General features: G+C 34.9%; 3 protein-coding genes across 3 annotated transcripts; 2 read left to right on the forward strand and 1 right to left on the reverse strand.

Moving 5' to 3' along the window:
* Positions 1-310: 310 nt before the first annotated feature.
* Positions 311-5,305, reverse strand: LOC101266793 (bifunctional nitrilase/nitrile hydratase NIT4B). The gene is made up of 5 exons (XM_004251032.5): positions 5,026-5,305; positions 3,634-3,813; positions 2,790-3,083; positions 1,489-1,770; positions 311-707 (listed from the first exon to the last, which is right to left on the reverse strand). The coding sequence occupies exons 1-5, from the start codon at positions 5,165-5,167 to the stop codon at positions 550-552; spliced, it is 1,056 nt and encodes a 351-aa protein (XP_004251080.1). The 5' UTR covers positions 5,168-5,305; the 3' UTR covers positions 311-549.
* A 3,026-nt stretch (positions 5,306-8,331) lies between these two features.
* Positions 8,332-13,447, forward strand: MBD5 (methyl-CpG-binding domain-containing protein 5). The gene is given in 3 exon segments (NM_001329387.1): positions 8,332-8,728; positions 12,606-12,731; positions 12,853-13,447. Coding segments are annotated over 3 exon segments (747 nt in total). The 5' UTR covers positions 8,332-8,356; the 3' UTR covers positions 13,102-13,447.
* Positions 13,448-14,003: 556 nt separating this feature from the next.
* Positions 14,004-25,368, forward strand: LOC101268061 (NAC domain-containing protein 40). The gene is made up of 7 exons (XM_026028399.2): positions 14,004-14,279; positions 16,849-17,109; positions 17,712-18,022; positions 18,104-20,139; positions 22,936-23,195; positions 23,900-24,178; positions 24,656-25,368. The coding sequence occupies exons 4-7, from the start codon at positions 19,755-19,757 to the stop codon at positions 25,088-25,090; spliced, it is 1,359 nt and encodes a 452-aa protein (XP_025884184.1). The 5' UTR covers positions 14,004-14,279; positions 16,849-17,109; positions 17,712-18,022; positions 18,104-19,754; the 3' UTR covers positions 25,091-25,368.
* The last annotated feature ends 18 nt before the right edge of the window (positions 25,369-25,386 follow it).

Genomic DNA, 25,386 nt, shown 5'->3' on the forward strand with positions numbered 1-25,386 from the left:
CAAAAATAATTTTAAACCATAGTGATTGTTACGCTTTAAAGGCAAAGATTCAAAATTAAGATAATGTCTTTTAAAATTTAATTATTTAATAAGTTAATTAGCTTGAGTTTGAAATGTATAAGAGACACCTCAATAAATTGATTCAAATTAAGTAAATTAGACAAATTAAGAAGCAGAAAGTAAGTGTAAATTTAATTGCCTAGATGGCAACAACTTTTATAAATTTAATTGCATAGACGGCAACAACTTTTAATTATAATTACATGAATAATAAAAATTTAAAAATATATGGCTATTGATTGGTAAAAGATTGACAACAAACTATCAAGAAATTTCCAATTAATTCTAACAATAGATACATAGACCACAATTGAATATCAAACATTTTTTTCATACAGTTAAAAGAAACTGAGTTAGCCAATTGGTAATGTCTCAAGTGATGATATACATACATGGCTTATAAAATAAAGAGCTACTATACAGCCTTCGCTGTAAAGATGGCGATTTGTCCTCTCTAACGTAGCAAATGTAGAGGTAAGGAGGCTTTCGTCATGTGGAAGAACTCTCTGTTTTACTAGTACTAGATGTCGAAGTGAAACTAACAGGGCTCACCGGATGATCCTTCACGATCAAGCTAAGAATTTCAGGTCTTGCGTAGTGTCCAACAACATCAAAATCAAACTTGGCTCGAACAATTTCTCCAAGATCTGTTAAAAAAATGATAGTTGATGAAGTGAGCTAGTGAACACGAGCTTCATACGAATAGGAGATGGGAGGAGAAGTGAATATGTAATAATGCAAGTGAATCATGTTGTTGTGTATGAGTATCCTGTACAAGTAGATGCAGTTCACTAATTCGTAGTGCGCTACAAAGAATCTGTACAAAGTGTCCACATCACACATGCCACATACATTCAATATGACTATATGAGTATGTCATGGCAAATGAACCAGCGATGTGATAGTGTGAAGAGACTCTTTAAGTTATGTTTTCATTGACCATATACAGAATTTAGAAATCGGAGTATAACTGCGGTTAAATGCACTTCGCTAATATGAGTAAAGTACTACTATGAAATGTAGGAACTGCACAACCTGTCTGACATAGATCAAACTTCAAAGACCACAAAATAGTCGGAACGAAAGGATTAATTAGAACAATGCACAACAAATATGCATCTTGGGCATAGACACGTATATCTAAATATACATGTAACATGAAGAAACATTTTATTCCGTAGAGAAATTTGTGAGAAGCATACATGTTATGTGGAGAAGTAACCGGGAATAGTATTGATGACAAGTAAAACAAACACCAATCTTTTTGCAATTTTCTCTTTCACCTTTTTGGGGATGAGAAGACTTGCTTACTTCCTACTTTGACAAAGAAGCTGAGGGACATTTCAACAATTGATTAATGACAATTCCACACATTACCTATTTAATGTCTATTTGAGAATGCAAATTTTAGACAGCTCACTAACGTACCTAGATCAGCTGAGATGAGTGCCTCCCCGTCATAATTTGGTCCTGCTAGCACTGCCCCTGATGGTGAAATAATTACACTACCACCAGCACAAACAACGGAATCTGGTGTAAGGTCTTCTTCTGTGCCAGAAAAAACATATTCTGGTGGAGGTGGATAATCTTTCCTTCTACAGAATTGATTGGCCGATAAAACAAAACAACCCCCCTCCAATGCAATGTGGGTCATTGATGCCTGCCACACTTCCCTAGCATCAGCTGTAGGTGCACAATATATCTCAATGCCTGCGACAGGAAAGAGCTTAGAAGTTCTGTGGAAACTTATTTAGGATCATATTGCAAATGTGCGCATCCATTTGCTCTCCGTGACGCCTCAAGTAATATCCATTTCTCAAACAAATGTTATACAGAAAATGAAAAAAAACAAGAAATCACATACCACCCTGTAAAGTTATTCAAGATACAACTTTTCCCCTTTCTTTTTCCTAAAACTACCAAGATAGTGGCTCGATTCTCTTATTTACACTATCAATATCACTCTCTCTCTAATTAATCTTGTCAAATCAAAACAAGCCCCCTTTTTTATGACCAAGAGAACATGTTGTTTCAGTTTCCAACTCAGGGATGATAGGTCTTCCTTACTATCCTTCCCCACTTAAATACGCTTAGCACACATCTTGTAATGTACTATATTTGCCATATAACCAAACTAAGGGAACTCAAAACAGGCCATCAGTGACAATGGTCATTCCAAAAGGCGCATCCACAAAAGTAATAATGTATCTTTCTATCAACAGTGACAATGAAATTCAGCTTCATGAACTAAAGCACAATATAAGTATTTAGATATTAGAAGACAACAGGTATGCCACCCTACAAGAAGTCTTGCAAAATTCCCCACAATGTATCAAGTAATTCAGTAGTTTGAAGACATTATAATCAGAAACAACTGCAGCATGAACAAACACAATGAATTATGGATGAAATTTGATGTCATTGTTCTATTATCAAAAGCTGCACCAAGCCAGAAAAGCATCTGATATACTTTAATGCTCTAGGGGTTCATTACTTTAATAGCACAAATGATCCTTTTTTTATGTACTGACATATTTATTTGATACTTGATAAATATGTCTTTACAATATAATGGAATAAAGCAGCCACAAGCATAGATGAATTTTATTACCAAAAAACGCCAGGAACTTAGAGACAACTAATGCGCAATATCAAAGTGTACCCTAAAACCTATGATACTCAACGGTTGGAATAGATGAACCTAAGAGATCAAGAAGCACATCTCTGACCTTTAGCATACATTGCGGTCCTTAGAAGTGGCATTCTGTTCTCCCAACATATTGCAGCACCTATTTTTCCAACAGGAGTGTCATAAACTGGAATTGTTGATCCATCCCCAAAACCCCAGATTATCCGCTCTAACGCTGTTGGCATTATCTTCCGATGCTTCCCAAGGTAGTGACCCTGAGAGTCGAAGAAAAGCACTGTGCAATATAGCGTGTATCCATCTCTCTCAATTACACCCATCACCAAGTACACCTTGTATTTTCCAGCCATTGCTGCCAGGAGATCAACCTCAGGGCCTGCAACAAATAATTGTAAGAGAAAGAAAGAAGCGGAAAAGATGGGAAGTTTCTGAAGGGATGAAATAAAAAGGTGGGAAGAAAGGTTAGAGCAAAGCACATACAAACAGCATACATATGTTTACTGAAATTCAAAGGACCTTGTAAATTTAGCATGAGCTACCTTAGCTACGAAGTCCAGAAAGACATATCAGATTTTACAGCATGTTGGTTGACTCTTTCTATCCCAAATCAACAATTTTTGAACTCTATGTTCTGAATTTTCAGTCAAAAATCCTTCTACTTATGTTGAATTACTATTGAATACCTTCAGTTTTCCTCTAACCTCAATTAACAAGAAAATGGAACTGTCTTATACTGTTAAAATTTTAAAATATATATATAGCTTAATCGTAGGAATGTGCCACAAAGTCTTCATCATCTTCTTATTGCTTTTTGTAAAAGTAATATATTATACATATCCTTTGAGTTTTGAACAATTGAAATCACATCCGGTCAAAAGATTTCATGGTAGATAGTTAATTGGTAAAGAAATCAAAGAGTTCCAGACCTGGCACATCAATGGCAGAAGCATGATATTTGCGAAACTCCTCCTTCCCCTTATCTGTCCGATTCCCAATTGACACACCAAAAGTTGATCCACGTGGATAACCACCAATAAATGCTTCAGGAAACACCACCAACTGAGCACCATAGGAAGCCGCTTCAGCAAGAAGCCTCTCAGCCTTATCTGGAAAATGTCAAGCAGTAACTATCTCAATTCAAGAATTTAACAAACCAGAAGACCTCTTGATTAAAAAGACAGATATTGTTTGGAGTAAAGGAGGTAAGTAAAAAGGATTTAATTTGATTATTTGACAAAGACAAGATTGGTTGAGGGCAGTGCACACTCCCAGCAACAGTCAAATGCTGAACTTTCATACTTTCTTGCTTCAGCTGATAGCAACTACTACGAAACATGTAAAACCTTGCAATATAACAGATGAGCTCACAAACTCAGCTCATCACTAGTTAGAGGACTAAAATGTACTTATTCTAAATGAAGTGAACCACATGCTAAAGCTTAAATAATATGCCTTTGAAAAGAACTGAATTTTTGAAGGACAATAAATCAACGTAAAGCACCATCAATAGAACGGCTTTAAAAGTAAGATGAAATGAGGTCCCAAGTCAGAAGTTCCTTTCTTTAATTAAGGACACCATAGAAATCTCCCTCCGACTGAAGACATGACCTTAGATAGGAGGGTGTGGAAGACACAAATTAGGGTAGAAGGTTAGTATGTAGCAGTGTGTTGTCTTGTTGTCCGTTCATATTAGTAGTCATAGACTCATATTGCTGACATAGTTACTTGTTCATCAATTTTTGTTACAATATATTGTTCTTCTTGTACCTCGATTATTGTTTTGCTTTATCGCAACTTCCGTTCTTTTATTATCTATTATTGTTTGTTGTTCCTTGTACTTACGTTACTTCCTTTTTGTGGCTGCTTTGGACTGTTTTTCTTGAACGGAAGGTCTAATGGAAGCAACCTCTCTACCTCTGAGGTAGAGGTAACGTCTGCGTACATTATACCCTCCCCATATCCCATTTTGTGGACTACATTAGGTATGTCGGTGTCGTCGTTGTCATAAACTTTTCAAACTCCTTGCTCCATTCATTTTCTGTAAATAATAATACCCTCAGTTCACACTTCTCATCAAAGTCTTCTATGACCTTTGTTGCGACTAGTGCAACCATTAACTTAAAGTTACAATGATTAAGTAGCTTATGAACACGAATATCTCAACAAATACTAAATTTGAACAATACAATAAATTCAATGGCGAAAAACTTTAAATCCTGATCAAAATAACATAACTAACAATCATCCAAACAAGTAGTAACAAATATCAACACCAAATCATAGCAAATATCGATTAAATAAGATTTGAAGTGACTAACCAAGAGTGGCAGGGGTATCATAGAAGACGGTAGAAGCTTGAACTACGGTAGCACGGACAGTGGAGGAAGAGGAATCACCACCCATTTCTACTTCCGCGAACAACGGCCCTTCGTTCACTACTGGGTTTGGGACCAAAGCCATCGGATTTTCTGCTTCTCAATTTGCAGATAGTGTTTTTCTGTACTAATCTCCTATAATTGGGTTAAGAGATTTCTAGAACCTTTTAGAAGGGGAGCCTCTTGAGTCACATGTTAAGGGTGGATGTTTTTCGATTTTATTAAATTTTTATTTGATTTTTTTTGTTTTTTGATTTTAGAAAAGTATGTACGGTATATAGTACATTCTTCGTTTAAAAAAGAATATCTTTTTCTTTTTTTAAGTATATTTTTAAAAAATGACATCTTTTATTTTTTTGATAATAACTTTTCACGTGACATGTATAAGGCCACAAAATTAAAGGGCAATTTTGTACATTTGATCTAACTTTAATTTATAGCCACAAGATTCAGAAGTCTTCTTTATACTCTTAAACTCCGTGCCAAGTCAAACTAGATCATTCTTTGTGAAACGGGAGAGTATACGACTAATTTAGTTTAATTCAGTTTTTTTAACTTTAGTTAGGTGTTTTCAAATTAATTTTTCGAGGCGAATGAAAAATAAAATGAGAACGAAATTAAAATATAGATGCTTAAAATTTTTAAAATATGCTAAAGGATAATGTATGGACACTTATTGTGCTAATTAAAAGACTATATTTATCTTTGTCAAGAACATTGTGGCTCTAACTATTTGTGGAAAAAAAAACATGAAATAAAGAAGATGGGTCCCTTTACATAATGTACCAAACCGAAGAGTTGAACTTTTGAAAAATAACGTCGATATTAAATCAAAATATCAAAAAATCCAATTAGTTAGATTCAATTCGATCTTTTAATTTTCTAATATTTAATATTTATGCTCACACCTACTAATAATGTTTGTATCATGATACACAATTTACATAACATTTCTGAATTTGATTATTCTTTTGAATTCTATGCAAATATGAGATATATTACGTTTAAATTATTTTTCTATAATCAAATTCATTTGAATTTTATGTAAATATGAGATATATTGCGTTTAAATTATTTTTCTATAATTACATTTAACAAGAGTGAAATTTGTTTAATATGGAGAAAGATAAAAGTGATAAGTGATGTAAAATTTTGTTTGCTTTTTATTTTGCATGATTTAAGGAAAAAAGCTTGAATAACTTATTGATATTAAAAAAAAAGAAGATAAATAGCCTTGATATTGATCTGAGATATAAAATCAAAATTGATTACAAAAATATCAACCTTAAAATTCAAGATATAGTCATAATAGAGAAAGATCTCAACCTTAAAATTCAAAATAATTATAATCCCGGCAATCACATGATCTAAATCGAGATTATAATCCTCAGATTCAACCCTAACTTGATTATTACTCAAAATTTGATCTCGAGACTCGAAGTCTTGATGCTCACTCCAAATTTCAATCTCAACATCGACATATAACTTAATCAAGTCTCAATAAGGTTGGGGATTTGATCTTATGTCAATTTAAGGTTGGGGATTTGATCTTATGTCAATTTAAGGTTGGGCATGTTGCCAATCTGTGTTAAGAAAAACAGAAATTACTGGTTGTAATAAATCATTCAGAAACACGAAGTAACTGAGATTTTTAGAACCAGTAAATAAGATGAACAGAAATTTATTTGTAAAAAATAATTTAATCTGTAAAACTTACCAGAATCTGGAATACTCTTTTGAAAAATTCAGGAAGAAAATCAAGTCAACTGAATTCACAGTGTCCCCTTAAGGAAATTATTCTCCTCTAGTATCCGAGGTTTGATTTAGAATATAACCTCCCAGGGTAAAATGATCTTAATCAGTAGAGTATAGATACCAAAAACTCTACTGTCAGCGAATCAATCCACAGCAGGAAAGTACACGAAGAAATATATGTGTTTTTAAGAAGAAGGAAGATCAGAAAATTCGTTAGTAAATATTCTGAAGACTGAATGGTATTTATAGGTAAACTTTCAAATGGTATTGACTGTTCCTGAAAGTTGCGCGCGGATCCGAGTCGAGTCGGGTTAACTAAAAAGTTGAAAACATTCGGTTATTTAATTAATTAAATGAATAATTAAAATAAATTTGTCCAAAAAATTATCTCTCGATCATTTGCCAAAGCTGAAGCCGAAGCGAGCGACGACGACGGCGCGAGGGGGGTCCCTCTTTCCAACCCTTTTAATAATTAATAGGAGTGTTTATTTATTTAAACTCTCCTATTTTCATTTCCATTACCGATGAGGGACTATTGCCTTTTTTATTAAAGCATTAGAGGACTTTTCAAGTTCCCAGCCTTTCAAGTTTTAAACTTTTCAAATTCCTCTCGTTCCCTCTATTTCCCATCAATTCTTGCTACATACCCAACAGGGCATAGGCAGAGCGTTAGATCCTGGGTTAAGATAGGTTGAGGTTGAGACTCGAGTTGACGTAGATCTCATGTAAGGTGATCATTAGTCAAGTCTCAAATCGATCAAAGACGAAATCAATCACATTATTAGGTATTAAATTGAAAAAAACAAATCAATTAATTTTTTTTAGTCAATTGAATATGAAAAAATAAATGTTCTAGCGCACTTAAAAGAAGCATCGAGAATCAATAGTCGAATGCTAAAACCTCTTTGTTGTGTTGTAAGTACTATAATACTCATTTTCTTTTGAAGCATTTTCTATCTTTAATATACATTGTTTTTAGATGACAATTGGCGTCATCAACTAATAAAAGATAAAGAAAAAAAATTTCGCTTATTCAGTAAAAAAAATCAAGTTTTCATATTATGTTGCATATGAGAATGACTCATATGTATTTAATTTTTGTTTTTATCTTCAATAAAAATAATTTATAATTACATAATTATTTATATAAAAATTTAAAATTATAAAAAATTAATCAATACGATGCCACGTCACTTATTTACTTCGGGTGGGTAGTCGTGTACCCTTAAAAAAACAAGTTTAATGAAATAACATATAAATTAATTATATCATAAATTTAAACACATGACATATATATATTGATTTAATATATATATTGATTTAATATAAACACTCTGTCAGAATAAATAAAATATACTTATGTTTCTAGAGTAAAGAGTTAAAAAGGAATGTTATCTATAGTTTATGATAGCAAGAGGATTAACCTAAAAGTACAAGCACAAAATATACTGTCAGTTATTTTACTTTATTCGAATTGATTTTGTTTTCTTTCTATCTAGTGACTCTCTCAACGCTTCCGATGACTGAGGCCGCCTCCGTATCGTCCATCCCGCCGGCAACCGTTACCGGCGACGACTTCCGTGATGACTCTCTACCGCGGGATCCACTGTTACAGTCCGGAACCTACATCGACGCTGAGTCGAATGTTAACACTACACCGAACAAAGGCGTAAGGCCAAATGCAGGTAATGTGCCCGATCTAACTCCGGCGCCGGCGGAGGGGACTCAGGAGATTCAGTCGGTGGATACGGTGGCGCAGACGGTGACGCCTCTGCGTTATGGGAGTAGATCGGCAGAGGTGAGTGTAGAGAGACCGACCTGGTTGCCGGAGAGTTGGAGGTTCGAAGCGAAAGTTCGTACCTCTGGCGCTACTGCTGGAACTGTTGATAGAGTAAGTTTCGTCTCTTAAACTACATATACATATAGTGTTGGATTAATTTGTGCTACATTTGGACCATTTTGCCTCTCTTATCATCTATTTAACAAAAGAAATCTAGGTTTATACTTTATTCGTCATGGTTTCTAAATGCTATGTATTGATATCTCTATTATATGCTATGTCTGCTTTACTTCTGTGTTTTATGTTTGTATTTTTGTAAATGTGTTACTGCCAAGGGTCTTTTGGAATTAGCGGAGTAACGACTGTGTACATTTTAACCTTTTCAAACAAAACACAACATACGGAATTACACTGGGTATGTTTGTTATTGTTGGTTGTTGTGCTTTATATCAAATGTATCTGAAAATGTGGTTATTTTTTCCCTCTCTGGTTCTTACTTTTGGTATTGGAGTTTGAATTTGAAGTTATTTCAGAAACTAGAGCATGAAAGACTTTTATTTTGTTTGTCGTGTTCAATAGAAACAGAGACTGTTGTGTTTTGATTATGAACAAATGATATGCTGTTATTCTTCTAGTTTGTTGTCTATTGAAGTTATTAGTTTCTTCTATTTGACTCTTATCTGTAGAACTTTGCTTTAGTGAGATTGCTAGTTTTCTGTTGAAGCTGGAAATAGTATTCCTTTCAAACTTTCAAGAATGTTTTAACTTTGATGAAATGAATATAGCTCTGGTGATGAGAATGATTTTTCCATTAGAGGAGATGAGGGGAGCTGGGAGCAAGTATCAGAGTGACTCTTTTGCTTCCTTTTGAACTCCTTTATGTGGATTGATCATCTTTCTTTCTTTTCTAGCTCAAAACAAATGATTTACATGAGGAAAGTAAAAGTTTCTTCTGGACTAGTGTAACATGTTCTGTTAGTAGGATTTTGGTTTGGAGGACCTTATGATGAAATTATAGATTTCATATATAATTTAGATCAGGAGACTATTTATTTATTTTCTTTGAAAAGAATGATTGTTTTTCAAGTGGAAAGGGCAAGTAGAAACAGTTGGTTGTGTGCATATGTGTTGAGCTGAGTAATTTTCTTGCCTTTCTAATTTTCGCAATAGTTACATGATTTTATGAAGTGAAGTGTGAACTTGAGGTTGCTGATATGCCATTGGGAATGTGGTAGTGTAGAGAGATTGAATGGTTTGTATTAAATTAATACTCCCTTGGCCAATTTAGTTTGACTCCATATGGAGGCTAACAAAACAAATATAAGAATGTAGATGATAGATATATAAGAAGGATAAATTTTAAAATGGTGGCTGGATTCCGGAATGTGGCAAAGATATAAGTGTCTTTTCAAGTGAAAATATTGTTAGACTGTTCGAATTTTTGTCGTATGGCAATATACCTTAAATTGCTGTATGATTTAACATTTATAGCTTTTTCTGTGAGAACAGTTACTTTTAAAGGCGTTGCAGAAGCGTTTTTTTTTTATTGGCATCGGCTGAAAAGCACTTTTAAAAAAAATGTCGCCAAAAAGAAAGAATAGAAGCACTCTCTCCTAAAAACCTTCAATCATAGTACCATACCATTGTCTTCTTCATGCTCGGGTGTTATTTTTACAGCAAGGAGGTCAAGAAGATTAGACATTTTCTGACCGTTTATATAAAATTATTTGTTAGCCTCTCCCCCACAAGTTTATAAACTACTAACTGTAGGAAACAACAAACAACAAGTTTGTGGTATTCTACAGCAATGTATACGTTTTGATATCCGTAGTAGTTTCTTTGTCATTTCCTGTTTTCCGACTCCAATCAATAGACCAATTGAAGTCCTTTATTATAGTCTATCTAGTATGATCCTCCTTTGCTTTTTGGCTAGTGAATCATAAGGCATCTATACAAGCAAATATTTGTCTTCCTAATCATAACTACAACTATTAATACAAATTATGATCATAGTAGTTTGTTAATACTGTTATTCTTTAAACAAACTTCTCATTTCTTTAAGCTTTTTCAGTTGTAAGAAAATCTTTCCTATAGAGCTCCAATGTGGTACTTGTGCCTTTAGGTAAAACATGAAACTTCTTTGCTCAACCTATTGAAGTAATGGAAAAGAGCCAAAATTATCCCTCTACTATTCAATAAGGAGCACTTTTGCCCTCCGTAAGCCCTTGCTGCCACAAAAGCAGGTCATTTATTCCCTTAATGGACTAAGTGGCCATTAGTCTCTACTAAACCAGGTCCAACTCTTCCAGTTCAGGTTCAAACCCAATTAAACCCCCAAATTAAATCAATCCCCTTTAGTTTTACCTGACACATTCCTCTTTTTTCCCCATAAACGAAATGATATTACCCCCCCCCCCCCACCCCCACCCCACCCCGCAGAGATTTTTTTACCAGCCCCATTCCATTTTCCTATTTCTATCAATTTCACTTTCTAATTTAGCTCAGCTTTCCTAATTCAACAATTTCTCTGTTTCCTGTTCTCTTGATTCATAGTTCACAATCAAAAAGCATCGAGATATCTTGTTTTTTTTAATTAGTTGAGGAGTTCAATCATTTAAGGGGTTGTATTGCAGTAGCATAACTTCATCTGCGTTTTCTTCAATTCGGAATTCAAAATATTGTTCTGGTACCTAGGCTAATTAAACGATTCTGGAATTGGATTTTGAAATTTTACTCTTAATGTAGTAGTGGAACTCCATTTCGGTCTCTTCAATTTTGAAATTCAAATCCTTTCTCTGTGAATCTTGGCTAATTTATGCACTTCCGGGATCTGGGGTTTTAAATCTTGCGTGTGAAAGGTTGAAGTTTAGATGATCTTGAAACCTTGTGTGTAAGAATTAGAATTTATTTGCAGGAAGAGCAGGTGAAACTGAGGGATAAGATTAGCAAATCACCTTGACCTCTAGTTATATGCTGTGTTTTACTCAATTGAAGTGAGAATTTATTCTACTCTGTTTCTGAAAGTGTGGGAACTTTCTGGACTTGATTTTGTTTTGTTTATGGGTCAAAAGGAAGGGTGGGGGGGGGGATAAAAAGGGATGAATCGGGAAAAATCAACGGGGATTCAGTTTGGGGTTAATTGTGTTTGAACCCTGAAACAGTAGGGTTGAACCAGGTTTAGTAGGGACTAATGGTGGGTTAGTCAAGGGAATGAATGCCCCACTTTCGTCACAGCGAGGGTCTTAAAACTGCCATTATACTAATGGATGGCAAAAGTGCTTGTTGAATAGCTGGACAATTTTGGCCCTGTTCTGTTGAAGTAATCAGAAGGAAATTGAGGTAGAGTAACGAAAAGTTCAGTTTGATGAGCTGATGTGCTCTAGAAGCAAGAGCAAATGATGGTAAGTGCTTATTGAAGGCATCATTATTAAAAAAATGTGTTTATTGAAGGCAATTGCAGAAAATTTCTGGAAGTGTACGAGGCAATAAAGGTGATGATCATCCATCTCTCCTTAATGCCCAAAGTTATCCAATATCTATAGTAGTGATAGGAGGCAAGTTGAACCTTTGACATGCGGCCAACTGCCAAGTGTACTACTGTTATTCCCAAAAGAAAAAGCATCCTTCTTTTGATGCTATATGATGTTGCTTTGTTGTACATATACTCTTCATTGCCTCGCCTCTTTAGGTAGATGGTGGATAGAACCTCATCTGCTCTCTCCCTCTTTCACTTCCACTCTTTTCTGTGTTTTGTCCCTTCATGTTTGTTGTTTCACTTTCTTTATGTGTGGGTTGTTGTTTTTTCCTTTTTTCCTTCCAGTTGCAGGTGGTTGAGCATTATTGAGTTGGTTTAGTTGAAAATATTACCAAATCAATATGTCATGCACTTTCTATTTGCATTCTTATTGTAATTGAAGTCATTGACATACAAACTGAGTTGTATATCATTCGGCTTGGTGTCTAATTGTTTGTATCCTGGATTCTGCAGTACTATTATGAACCAGTCACCGGGAGTAAATTCCGGTCAAAGACTGAGGTGCTTTATTTCCTAGAAACTGGTGGCAAGCGCAAGAAGGCAATTACTGGAACTACTGGCAGTGGCACTGATGCTACAGTGAGTGAATCAAAACATTAATAATAATAACCTATTACCTTTATGTTTGTACCAGTCTGCCCTTTGCTACAAAGAAATGTACACCTTCTTACGTGTTTTGATGGTACAATTTCTTTTGCAGCCATCTGAGACTCCCCCAATCAAAAAACAGAAGAAGAGTATCTCGAAAACAAAGAAGGTTACTTCTTTCTACTTTGATTCTGGGAATCCGCCCCAGAGCGTGTGCTGGGTTCAAACAGATACTTCCGCAGACACTTGGACACCTTCATGTAATGGCAGCGTGGTTCCTGGAACCCGGAAGCAAGAATGGGATGCTGTGTTCTTAAGTGTATCAAAGCTGAAGCGAAGGAACACACAAACAGGGAGATAGGCGGCTCTAATGTGTACTATACACTAACAGTGAACAAACCTTTTTCTGGATCTATCTAGACTAGATAGTATGTCAAATGCCCGCCTGAATTTGCCTTACTTCTTTTGGTTTTAGCTAAGGGCTCTCATAGGTGTTGATAACTTCTTGTTTTGGCCTCATGGAATAGGCAAAAGTTGCTTCACCTATATCTGTTCATCATGTAATCTTATGGTATTTTGGAATTAATTAGTTTCAAGACCTTCCGTATTAAGTAAAATACCAATGAATTTGAAGCATTTTAGTAGGATTGACATGATATTGTTGCAATTGTGAAAATATTGTAGTTATTGAGTATGATGAGGACTTGTGTTACTGTTTGTGAAGTTTGGTAGAAGCAATTTTTACTAATTAGGTAGACGATCCACATTACAACTATGAATATGAGATATTTTGTGCATGATTTTTTTATATTAATTATTAACTACACTATATTATATATGCATAGATGATTAGATCACTCATATAGGTTGATTTATTCTTGGTGTATTGTAGTGTAATTTCATTTTATTCCATTACATATTTGTAGAGCTTCTCTCAAACTTATTGTGGGTAAATTTATCAAATATATCGATTAACTTTTTCTTTTGGATCAAACAAAAATCACGAACATAATTAACCACAAAAGACGTATCGCAAAAAATTTACAATATACTTACCAAAAAGACTACATATATCAATCACTCAAATATGATTTCTCATAAAATATTTTCTTTGCATCAAATATTTTCTAGTTTCTATTAAAATCTAATAATTATCATAGTTTAATAAATATTTCAAACTTGAAAAGAATAAAAATGCTAAAGACTTAAAAAGGGACTATTTTGTACATATACATAGGTAAGGTATCATTTTGTTGTTTTCTCATCTAATTGTTGTTTTTGGAACAACTAGTTTATACAAACTTGTCAACTTTTCCTTTATTTTTTTCTAGACAACACAAAAAGCAAGAAAAAAAAATATGGAGAAATAGATGAGAGAAAGAAAATTAAAATTAATAGTAGTTATGGCAGTGAGAAGAATGTAGAGATTTAGTATTCTACTATGTCTCTTGGGTTTCGATTTTGTCTGACGGATGAAGATGAAGGTTCAAGGGTCTGATTAATGGAAGATCGAGATTTATTAGCCTTGGGATCTCACAGGTACTTTGTTCCCCCCTTTTATTTTATTTTTGCTTTTGTGAATATGGTTATTGTCTATGTACATGTATGGTCAGGGTACATCTTACCTTCACCGAACCCCACTCGTGGGATTATACTGGATATGTTGTTGTTGTTGTAGTGTTAATGTGTGTTATTGTAAACAACCTCTTTTAACTTTTACAAGGATATGATGCATCTTGAGCTTACCGATGACATGACCTTAGATAAGAGTGTTTGAAGGTCACGGATTTGGTTAGAAGGTTAGTCGGTAGTAGAGTATGCTCTCGCATCTTGTCCTTACCGCGGACATGACCTTAGATTGAACGATTTAGCGCTTGCATCTTGTGCTTACTGGGAACATAACCTTAAGTTCGTCGTGAATTGGGATATAAGGTTAGTTGGTAGTTGAACATTCTGTTGCATCTTATGCTTATTGCTTAGAGGGTTTGTTGGTCGCGGATTAGGATAGAAGGTTAGTTGGTAGTGCGAGATAAGCTTGATGGTCGTACATGTATCTACTTTCTTACCAGTCGTATTAGCATTATTGTTGTAGTTTCTTGTCCTTCGATTTCAATTATCCCTTGTGCTTTTGTGCTTCGGTTATCCTATCATTTCATTGTCGCTATTGTTCTTTCTTTTGTATGTTGTTTTCTACTTTTCGTTGTTAGTGCTTCCGTTTCTGTATTCCCTTTTTTGAAATACTTTGCTATGCTTTCTAATTTGAGTTTCTATCAGAAACAACCTCTCTATCTTTACAAAGGTAAGGGTAAAATCTGCGTACACTCTATTCCTATACTTCACTTGTAGGATTGCACTTGGTATATTGTTGTTGAATGATATTTAAAATTTACTTATAAAAGTAAAGATACCTATACAATTTTTATCCTCATTGATAAATTTGGCACCATAAACTATAGTCAAATGGACTTAACCCTTACTAGAAGTTGTGATAGAACCACATGTAAGGATGGTATGGTTATACCAAAAGAAGCCATGACCGCCAAACATTGGTAAAACATGAGTGTAGAGTCAGAAGAGATGTGAAGTATTTGATGGTGGGCATTAAAGGGCGTGTACCAATTAGCGTTTCAAGAAAGACTATGATTGCAAGAATCTTGGTGGTGGAATGATGAAAGTGCAACAAACTGCAAAGATTTACTATAACTAAAAGAAGAATGCTGTTAAAAGTTACCAAAAACAAAAGATAATGAAACCTTTGAAGAGTATAAGAGAGTTAAGAGGGAAGGTAAGGAGGCTATTGGTAAAGTTAGGGAGAAGCCCTAGATGACTTGTACACGATGTTAAAGGACAAAGAGAGAGAGAAATGTTTACAAACTAGAATGATTGAGAGAGGAGCACAATAAGCACTTAAACCGAGTGAAATTTGTATTAAATGATAGTCCTCAAGAATTATTGATAGAAGATAATGAGATCAAGGAGAGGTGTGAATGTTGTTTTGATCAATTGTTCAGTTCAAGGTACAAGATCAACATTTTGTATCTCCATAGCTTTGCGCACAATAGAGATTATAGCTACACTTGTAGAATTAGGCCGACAAAGGTATTTGAGACCATGAAGAATACGAGGACTAAAAAAGCGCACAGTCTGAATGGTATCCCAATAGAGTTCGGAAATGTCTTTGGAGAGGTTGAAGTCTGATACCAAGCTATTTTATGCTTTGCTAACAAGTGTAGGATGCTCGAGGAGTGAAGAAAGAGTATATTTATTCCAATTTACAAAAGTAAAGGAGATATTCAAAGTTGTACGGATTATCATGTCATCAAACTTGTGAGTCATGTGATGAAACTATGAGAATTATAGAACGTAGACTTGGGGACATCACAAAAGTGAGAGAATGGATGTATGCCTTGCATATCTATAATGGAGGTCATATTCTTATTATGAAGATTAATCTGATTTTTTCTTGAGAAGTCGACAGGTATCTATGGTGGTCATTGACCTAGACAAAAAATGTGATACGAGTTCCAAAAAAGGACCTTTGTGGGTGTTAGATAATACATGACACAACAAGATACCCAGTGTAATCCCACGAGTGGGGTCTGGGGAGGGTGGTGTGTAGCTTACCCCTACCTCGTGAAGGTATAGAGATTGTTTCCGATAGACCCTCTGCCGATGAAGACGACCTCGAGTTTGTTATAGAAAAGACGACATATATTTTTTTTTTGTTTTATCTTCAATAAAATAATTTATAACTGTAAAAATATTTCTGTATTATTCAAAATGATCAAAAAAGTAATTAAAAATTAACCAATCACATGCTGCCACATCACTTGGCTACTGTGGGGGGTGGAGGTTGTACTAAAAACAAAATGAAATATGTTTCTAGAGTAAAAAAGAGAAGTGTTATTTATAGATTATGAAAATTTACTTAGAAAGTACAATCAGAAATATACTGTCATTTCACATTGTTCAATTGATTTTCTTCTCTCTATTGAATCTTTCAAATCTTCCCCGCACTAATAACTCCATAAGATGACTGAAGCCGCTGCCGTCTCATCCATCCCGCTGGTAACAGTTACTGACGGTGAATTGTAATGACTCCTTACAGACGGATCCGCTGTTACAGTCTGGAACCTACATCGGCGCTGAGTCGAATGTTAGCAGAGGAACCACCTCACCAAACAGAGGCGTACTGCCAAATGAAGGAAATGTGCCCAATCTGACTCTGGCGCTGGCGGGGCTACTCTGGAGATGCAGAAGACCGTGTCGGCGGCTGAGATGGTTATGCCGGTGCATCTGGTGAATGTTGAGAGGCCAAGCTTGTCCGGGGGATTGGAAGTTTGAAACAAGAATCTGCCATGTTGATAGGGTAAAAATCTGTCTCTAAACTACATATGCAAATAGTGTTGGACTAAACTTGTGCTAAATTTTGGATTATTTTGCCTCTTTATCCTTTATTCAACAAAAAATAAATAAAATCTAGGTCTATTTTTTATTCATCACTGTATCTGAATGCTATGTAATTATTTCTCTTATTATGTGTTATACATGCCTTTCTTCTGTGTTTTGTGTCTGTATTTTTGAAAATGCGTTGATATGTGTTACTTCATGCAAGGGTCATTCGGAAATAACCTCTTTACCTCTTAGGAGGTAGGAGCAAGGTATGTGTTTATTCTATCCTCCCAAAACACCACTTGTGGGATTACACTGGATATGTTGTTGTTGGTTGCTGCGCGTTATAGCAAATGCATCTGAAACTGTGGTTATTTTCTCTAGTTTTTACTTTTGATATTGGAGTTTGAATTAGAAATCATTTTCAGAAACTAGAGCATGAATGATTTTTATTTGTTTGCCGTGTTTAATAGAAGCAGAGACTGTCGTGTTTTGACTATGAACAAATGATAAGCTATTAAGTCTACAAGTTTCTTGTCTATTGAAATTATTAGAATGTACATGATAGATATATTACAGGGATAAATAGCGAAATGGTGGCTGGAACGTGACAAAGATATAAACGTCTTATCAAGTGAAAAATAGCTAGTCTGCAGTACTATTATGAACCAGTTTCCGGGGGGTATATTTCCGTCAAAAGAACAAGGTGCTCTATTTCTGTGGCCCATTCAAATCAAAATAGAACGAGCACCTAGAACTAAGGGGAATGGAATGTCGACCATGGGGTGAGAGAATCTACGGGTGGCAAGGCGCAAGAAGGGAAACACTGGCAGTGGCAGTGATGCTACTCTGAGTGAATCAAAACATTGATTATAACCTATCACCTCGATGTTTGTATCTTTCTTCCCTCCCTTTGCTTCACAGAAACATACATCTTCTTGCGTGTTTTAATGGTACAATTTCTTTTTCAGCCATCTGAGACTCCGCAAAGCAAAAAACAGAAGAAGAGTGGCTCGACAACAAAGGAGGTTACTCCTTTCTACCTCGACTCTACCAATCCACCAGAGAGTGCGCGCTTGGTTCAGACTGATTCTAATGAAGATACATGGAATTGATGGCATCAAGGTTCTTGAAACCCAAAAAACAAGAACGGGATGCTGTCTTCTCAAAGCGTATCGAAGCTGTAGAGATGAGAAAAAACAAACAGGGAAAAATAGGCAGCTATCTGAACTCTTCTCACTATCTATCTAGAACTAGATAATGTGTCAAATGCCATATGAATTTGCCTTACTTTTTTTTGGTTTTCACAAAGGGATCTCATAATAGCTCTTGAGAACTTCTTGTTTTTTTGCAAATATTGCTTCACCTAAAGTTTGTTCATGATGTTTTGGTTCCATTTAAACTCTTATTTCAAAATAAATTAGTTTCAAAACCAATAAATTTGAAGCCTTTTATCATAGTATTGCCATATGTGGTCTTTATCTTAATGCTTGTAAAGCTTTGCATCAGATTACAGATTTGAACTGTGAAAATAGTCATTAATTAAGTAGACTTTATCTTAATGCTTGTGAAGCTTTGCATCAAATTAGAGATTTGAACCGTGAAAACAGTCATTAATTAAGTAGACTTTATCTTAATGCTTGTGAAGCTTTGCATCAAATTAGAGATTTGAACCGTGAAAACAGTCATTAATTAAGTAGACTTTATCTTAATGCTTGTGAAGCTTTGCATCAGATTGCATATTTGAACCGTGAAAACAGTCATTAATTAAGTAGATAATCTATATTACATCTCCCTTGAGGGGTGACGTTTTTTTAAATCCTACGTAAATACGAGATACTAAATAATTCTAATTTTTGGTGCTTCTTTCTTACCTTAAAAAAGGGAGGAAAAAGTAAGGATATGGTCCCCCATGTGATGAAGAAAGGCAAAGTCCATAAATACACAAATCACATACAAGTAGCACTCCATTTCTCACGTGAAGATGTCTTTTGCCCTAAAATAAAGCAGCTGACTCACTCACTATTTTTATCTTTTTCTAACCGGAAGTAATTCTTTTTAAGTATTACTTCATATTTTTAAAATTATATTTGAGATATTTTATCGTAATACAATTACGATCGTTTGATTTTATAAAATCTATTAAAATTTTTAAGTCATTTAGTTGGAATAGTGTAGTTAGCTTGGACTTTTCGATGAATAAGCTAAAGATAACGATATTAATTAGAAAAACGTCAAATTTTGCTAAAGAAAAACTAAAATAACTCTAGTTGTTAAATTTAGTCACAATTTTTGGAGGGGGTGGGAGATATACTAATATTTCTGAGACCTTCGATGAAAAATGAAGAAGTTGATATGATTATACTAAATACAAAAAGTAGATCATAACAAGAAATTATATCATAAACTATAGTTATACATTTAAGTATAAAAAACTTTATCAAATATTTTTTATTTCACAATTCTTATTAAATCTAAAAATCATAATTTAACTAACAATATAATCATATCATTCAATTAATTTTCTCTCTTCTATATCACTTTCAAATAACTTTGAACTTATTTACCATAGATAAGGAACCATTTTGTTATTTTTTTATTTTTTTTTTAATTTATATATACATGATACATCCTTTTAAATTTTTTAAATATTTTTTTTTAACAAGACAAAGTGATTTATACAAACTTCTAAAGTATTGCTATTTTCTAGGGCTGAAGAAATTGGAGAAAAAGTTTGTGTTTGGTGTTATGGAAGATGAAGATTTGTTAGGTTGTAACAGTGAGAAGAAAAATGGAGAAATAATTGAGAAAACTAAAATTAGTAATAGTAATGGTGTAGAGATTTCAGTAGCTACAGCTTCAACTATGTTTCCTGGGTTTAGATTTTGTCCAACTGATGAAGAACTTATATCCTATTACTTGAAGAAGAAAGTTGAAGGCTCTGATAAATGTGTTGAAGTTATTTCTGAAGTTGAGATTTGGAAACATGAACCTTGGGATCTCCCAGGTACTCACTTTCCCATTTTTTTTTTCCAATTTACTTGTGTTAATATGGGTTATTGACTATTGTATGGGTAAGGTTTGTGTATATCTTATCATCACTAGGCTTTACTTGTGGGATTATACTGCGTATGTTGATTGTTGTTGTAGTGTTAATATGTGTTATTGTATATGGAGCTTACTCATAACTTACGAAGGATATGACCTTAGATAGGGGGGTTTGGAGGTAGGTTAAGGTAGAATATTAGTTGAGCATACTTGTGCATCATGTGCTTACCGGGTATATGAACTTAGATAGGAGGATTTGGTAGTTGTAGTCACAAATTAGGTTAAAATGTTTGTTGGTAGTTGAGTGTACTCTTGCGTCTTTTGATTATCGGGGATATGGTTTTAAATAGGACGGTTTGTTGGGCGTGGATTGGGAGAGAATTGGTAGTTCGACGTTCTCTCGCTTCTCTACATGTACCTACTTTCTTACCAGTAGTATTAGCACTATTCTCATAGTTTCTTGTCTTTCGATTTCAATTTGTCACCTGTGCTTTTTTGCTTCGGTTGTTGCATCATTTCATTGTCGCTATTGTTCTTTCATCTGGATGTTGTTTTCTATTCTTCTTTTCACATTATTTTGTTTTTGTTTTTGCTTCCATTTTTGTATTCCATTTTTCGAAATTTTTGCTATGCTTTCTAATTGGAGGGTCTATCAGAAACAACATCTCTACGAGGTAGAAGTAAAATCTGCATACACTCTACTCTCTAGACTCCATTTGTGGGATTACACTGGTTATGTTATTGTTATAAGATATTTAAAATATACTTATAAAAGTAAAGATTTATACAACTTCCATCCTCATGTGTAAATTTGGTACCATAAACTATAGTCAAATGACTTAACTCTTACTAGAAGTTGTGATAAACCACATGCAAGGACTGTAAGGTTATACCAGGAGAAGCCATGACCACCAAACATAGGTTGATGGTCTTGGAGGTAAAGCCTGAGTGCATAGTGAGAAGAGATACAAAGCATTCAATGGTGGGCATTAAAGGGCGCTAACCAATTAAATTTTCAAGAAAACCTATGATTGCAAGAATCTTGGTAGTGGAACGATGAGGTGCAAAGAGTTACTATAACTAAAAGAAGAAAACTATAAAAAGTTACCAAAAACAAAAGATGATGAAGCCTTTAAAGAGTATAAGAGAGATAAGAGGGAAGGTAAAGAGGCTATTGGTATAGCTGGAGAGAAGCCCTAGATGATTTGTACAAAATGTTAAAAGAACAAAGAGAGAGAAATGTTTACTTTACTTAATCCAAAAAAAAAAGAAAAAAGAAATGTTTAAAACTAGAACAACTGCGAGAGAAGCACAGTAAACACTTAAACCAAGTGAATTGTATCAAAGAAATTCCTCAAGAATTATTGATAGAAGATAATGAGAGCAAGGAGAGATGTGAATGCTGTTTTCGTCAATTGTTCAATTTGAACAACAAGAATAATTCTCTGTCCTATATGATAATTCAAAGTCCACCAACTTCTCCACATTCTAACTTCTTCCTTAGATTATTTTTGAGAAAGGTAACATGTATATTCATCAGCATCAAGGTGTTACTGGTATCCAACGTTTACAATTACAAAAGGCCTTGTTTATCTCACAATGATTCAAAAAATTCAAAGATACTATCTGCATCCTCTACATAATATTCTTTACACCAGAAGAGTAAGGGAAAAGATGACTTCGTCTTGGTTTTGTTTATGGAGCATGAGTTGTCTTCAAAGCACCTAGCATTTCTTTCATTCCATACAGTCCATCATATGCAAGCTGGAACAACCTTCCACTACTTCTTCTGTCAGATACTTACTACCTGCTGCACTCGTTTAACTCCACAGAAGATCCTTTGTATCTCTAGGCATGACCAATTTGACCCTAGCAAAATGAACTTATGTTCCTCAAAAAAAAGATACTAGTGAGCTTACGGTGAAGGAAAAAGATGGCTGTTATTTTCTGCCTACCTGACAAAAAAACAATCATCTGGAGGTCAACTGAATCCCCTTTTTCTGTAGGTTCTCGTGTGGCAGACATGCTTTCCTAGCACCATCCAAGTGAAACATATCACTTTAAATGGAGCTTTGTTTTCCAGATAGATTTCTAAGGCCACACTGAACAAGTGTATTTAGTTCTGACAAATAATTATAGGCAGAGCTGACTAACGTTTGGTAGTTGCTTCCATTCCATACCAAAGAATCATCAGAGTTGCTAACTCCATGAAAACCCTCCTATTCAGAGTATCAGCCACCGTCTCAATTTCCAACTTTTCAACAATCTTCTAAAAGGAAGATACCATCTGTGCTGACTCCATGCTTCTTCATGTGGAATACTCGAGGATGGGAGAATATTAAATACCTTAAAAAGTTCTTGCCAAGTTATAAGTAAGGTCACAAATGCTGAATGGGATAATAGTGAATGAGCATGTCTATGCCATTGTCGACTCCAGATAAGGACCCATGTGTTGATGGTCTTTGTGCATATACAGCGGTATGGCTAGAGATGGGTCATCATAAACTATATAGTACCAAAATGTTGCCATTATCACAATTTCTTTTTACACAAGTTCTGCTTAAATTTGACACTGTAGATTCTTGAGTGAATATGTCATTAACAAATGTACTGAAGGGTAGTTGGAAGTCGTCACGCTTCCTTTGCTTCAATATAAATATTTAGAAGGCTGTGTTTCTTAGTAATTTTCTTGGCATCATTCTTGCCTATCTGTCTGATACATCAATTGATCATTTCATTATTTGCATGTTACCAGGTAAATCCATTGTTCAGTCTGACAATGAATGGTTCTTCTTCTCTCCTCGTGGAAGGAAGTACCCAAATGGCTCACAGAGTAAAAGGGCAACCGAGTCTGGTTACTGGAAGGCCACTGGAAAAGAACGTAATGTGAAGTCTGGTACTAATATAATTGGCACAAAGAGAACCCTGGTGTTCCACATTGGTCGGGCACCTAAAGGACAGAGGACACAGTGGATAATGCATGAATATTGCATGACGGCTAACCCTCTTTATCAGGTAACAGGGCTTGAACCGTCATCCTTTTATTAAAATGACTTCTGATCTAGAAAAACTGTGAAGCTACCTACTTCTCACGATTTTTCGGCATTAATAGTGTCTTTTGGGATTTTGATGCTGAATGATTGGCTAATAAGTCTGTCACTTAGGGAAGTGAATGTTCTAGCATATGTTCATCATGTAGTTCTTGGTTTTGGTGTTATCTTCTTTATTATGCCATCTGGAAAGTACTTGTGTTAGCAGGTCAGAGCATAATAATATATTTTCTCTGAAGTGAGAAAGGAACTCGAGGCTGCATTTAGCTTAGTTTAGACTGATCAATTGGTTTAATCTGGTAACTGATTTGCTTATTATTTAAAACGCAATTGACGAAAGATTAAATATATTTGCTACTGGATTGTTGAGCTTTGTTTCAAGGCATTGAAGTGGTAGAATACTAGCAAGCATCATAGATAAATCAGGGATTACTGTTGTTAATCAGTAGTTGCTAGATATTACATGTCTATGTTAACATTGATCAAAGAGCTCACATGATATTTCAAGAATTCATTAGTTTACTGCAATCTATGGCGTCTAGTATTGTACAGAGTGTGTTACGATATTATTTGCTCAATGAAAACAATCTGTTTGTTGCAGTCGGTTGAAATATATCATTTTCTACATGAAGGAATTTATTTAATGTTCTGTTTCCATGTCTTGTACAGGATTCAATGGTTGTTTGCCGCCTACGGAAGAATAACGAGTTTCATTTGAACGACACTCCAGGAAATCAACGGAATGATCTGGCTGTAACTAATGGCACCGTTGATTTGTCTAGGGCAGTACAGTTGAATGGTTTGGGCTTGATAAATGGAGGGGAGTGCTGTTCAAAAGAGGCTAGTAGCAGTTTTAGTTCTCATTCAGTCGAGCAGATTGAATCTGGATCAGAATCCGATAAGCTGAATAAAGAGTTGCCTCAGCATCATTCTTCTAGTCACTGGAAGGTTCTGCTTCTGCCTCCCTTCTATACAGCTCGGCTTTTAACTAGTGTCAGCCTTATATTTGTTGGTTTACATATTTTGAGATAGTTTCTTGAGGAACAGTATGATGTTAAATCAACTAACAACTTTGTCTTTGTATTTTTTGCCTTCTTTTTTTACTATATGATTATGAAGCTAAATCTGTTAAAGTATAACTCAATAGCCGTCCCTCGTCATGACATTGGCATTTCCTCAGTTTCGTAGGGACAATCCTTCCATTTCTTTCTTTCTTTATCTTTAGAAGTAGGATCAGCCGATCAGGTGATAGAGCAGTCAGCTCCTTCGAGTTATCTCTAAGCAGTTCTTTCTGTTTATCTCTATTCTCCGAATTTGATGACTTAGTACTCTTGAGGTCGAACGTATCAATTTTTTTTTTAAAAATCCTTTAAAATAAACATGTTTAACTTTCTGGTCCTAATGTCTTGCTGTATCAAATTCCAGGATTGTGATGAAGAGGATTGCTTTGCTGATATAATGAAAGATGATATCATTAAGCTAGATGATTCTTCATACAAGGCAAAACACAATCTGTTACCAACCATCACTAGGAAGCTTGAATCCTCCACAAAGTCGCCGACGTCTCAGGAAGCCCAAAATCTGATGTCTAATAGGCTTCCTTTCCAGGGCACTGCAAATCGAAGACTAAAACTACAAACGGAAAAAGTACCCCGTGGAGTAGAGACACTTGAACTGCATGAAGCCAATAAGAAGAATATCCATGCTCGGGGCATCAGCAGACGGTTGATAAACATAGCTCCAGTTAAAAGGATGAAGCAATGGTCAATACCTCTACTTCTCATTTCCTTGATGTTACTGATCGTGCTTCTTTGTTTGTTCGGTGTTCCACAACCAGTAAAATGGCATTACTCCAGCTGAAGCTAATCTCGCGCCAGCATAGGTGTCTTTTGTAGTATTTAGACTGGTAGTTCAGAGAAAGTTATTTCAGCTTTTGATGCATTCTAAGTAGGCTTTGCTTATGTCCAAGATCTGTACTTTACCAGCAACGTACATGATGACACCTTGTAAATTTTGTAGAGTTGTATTATAGAAATAGAACTTAAGGTTTTGGTGTCTTTTAACTTTACATAGTTGTATAATACCTTGTAGTTTGTAAAGATATGTAGCTATATAATTTGCGCGGCGGTTGTTCATAATTTTTTGCAGGAACATTT

The sequence above is a fragment of the Solanum lycopersicum genome, chromosome 11 (genome assembly GCF_036512215.1).
Source record: "Solanum lycopersicum chromosome 11, SLM_r2.1".
In the NCBI taxonomy this organism is placed as follows: domain Eukaryota; kingdom Viridiplantae; phylum Streptophyta; class Magnoliopsida; order Solanales; family Solanaceae; genus Solanum; species Solanum lycopersicum.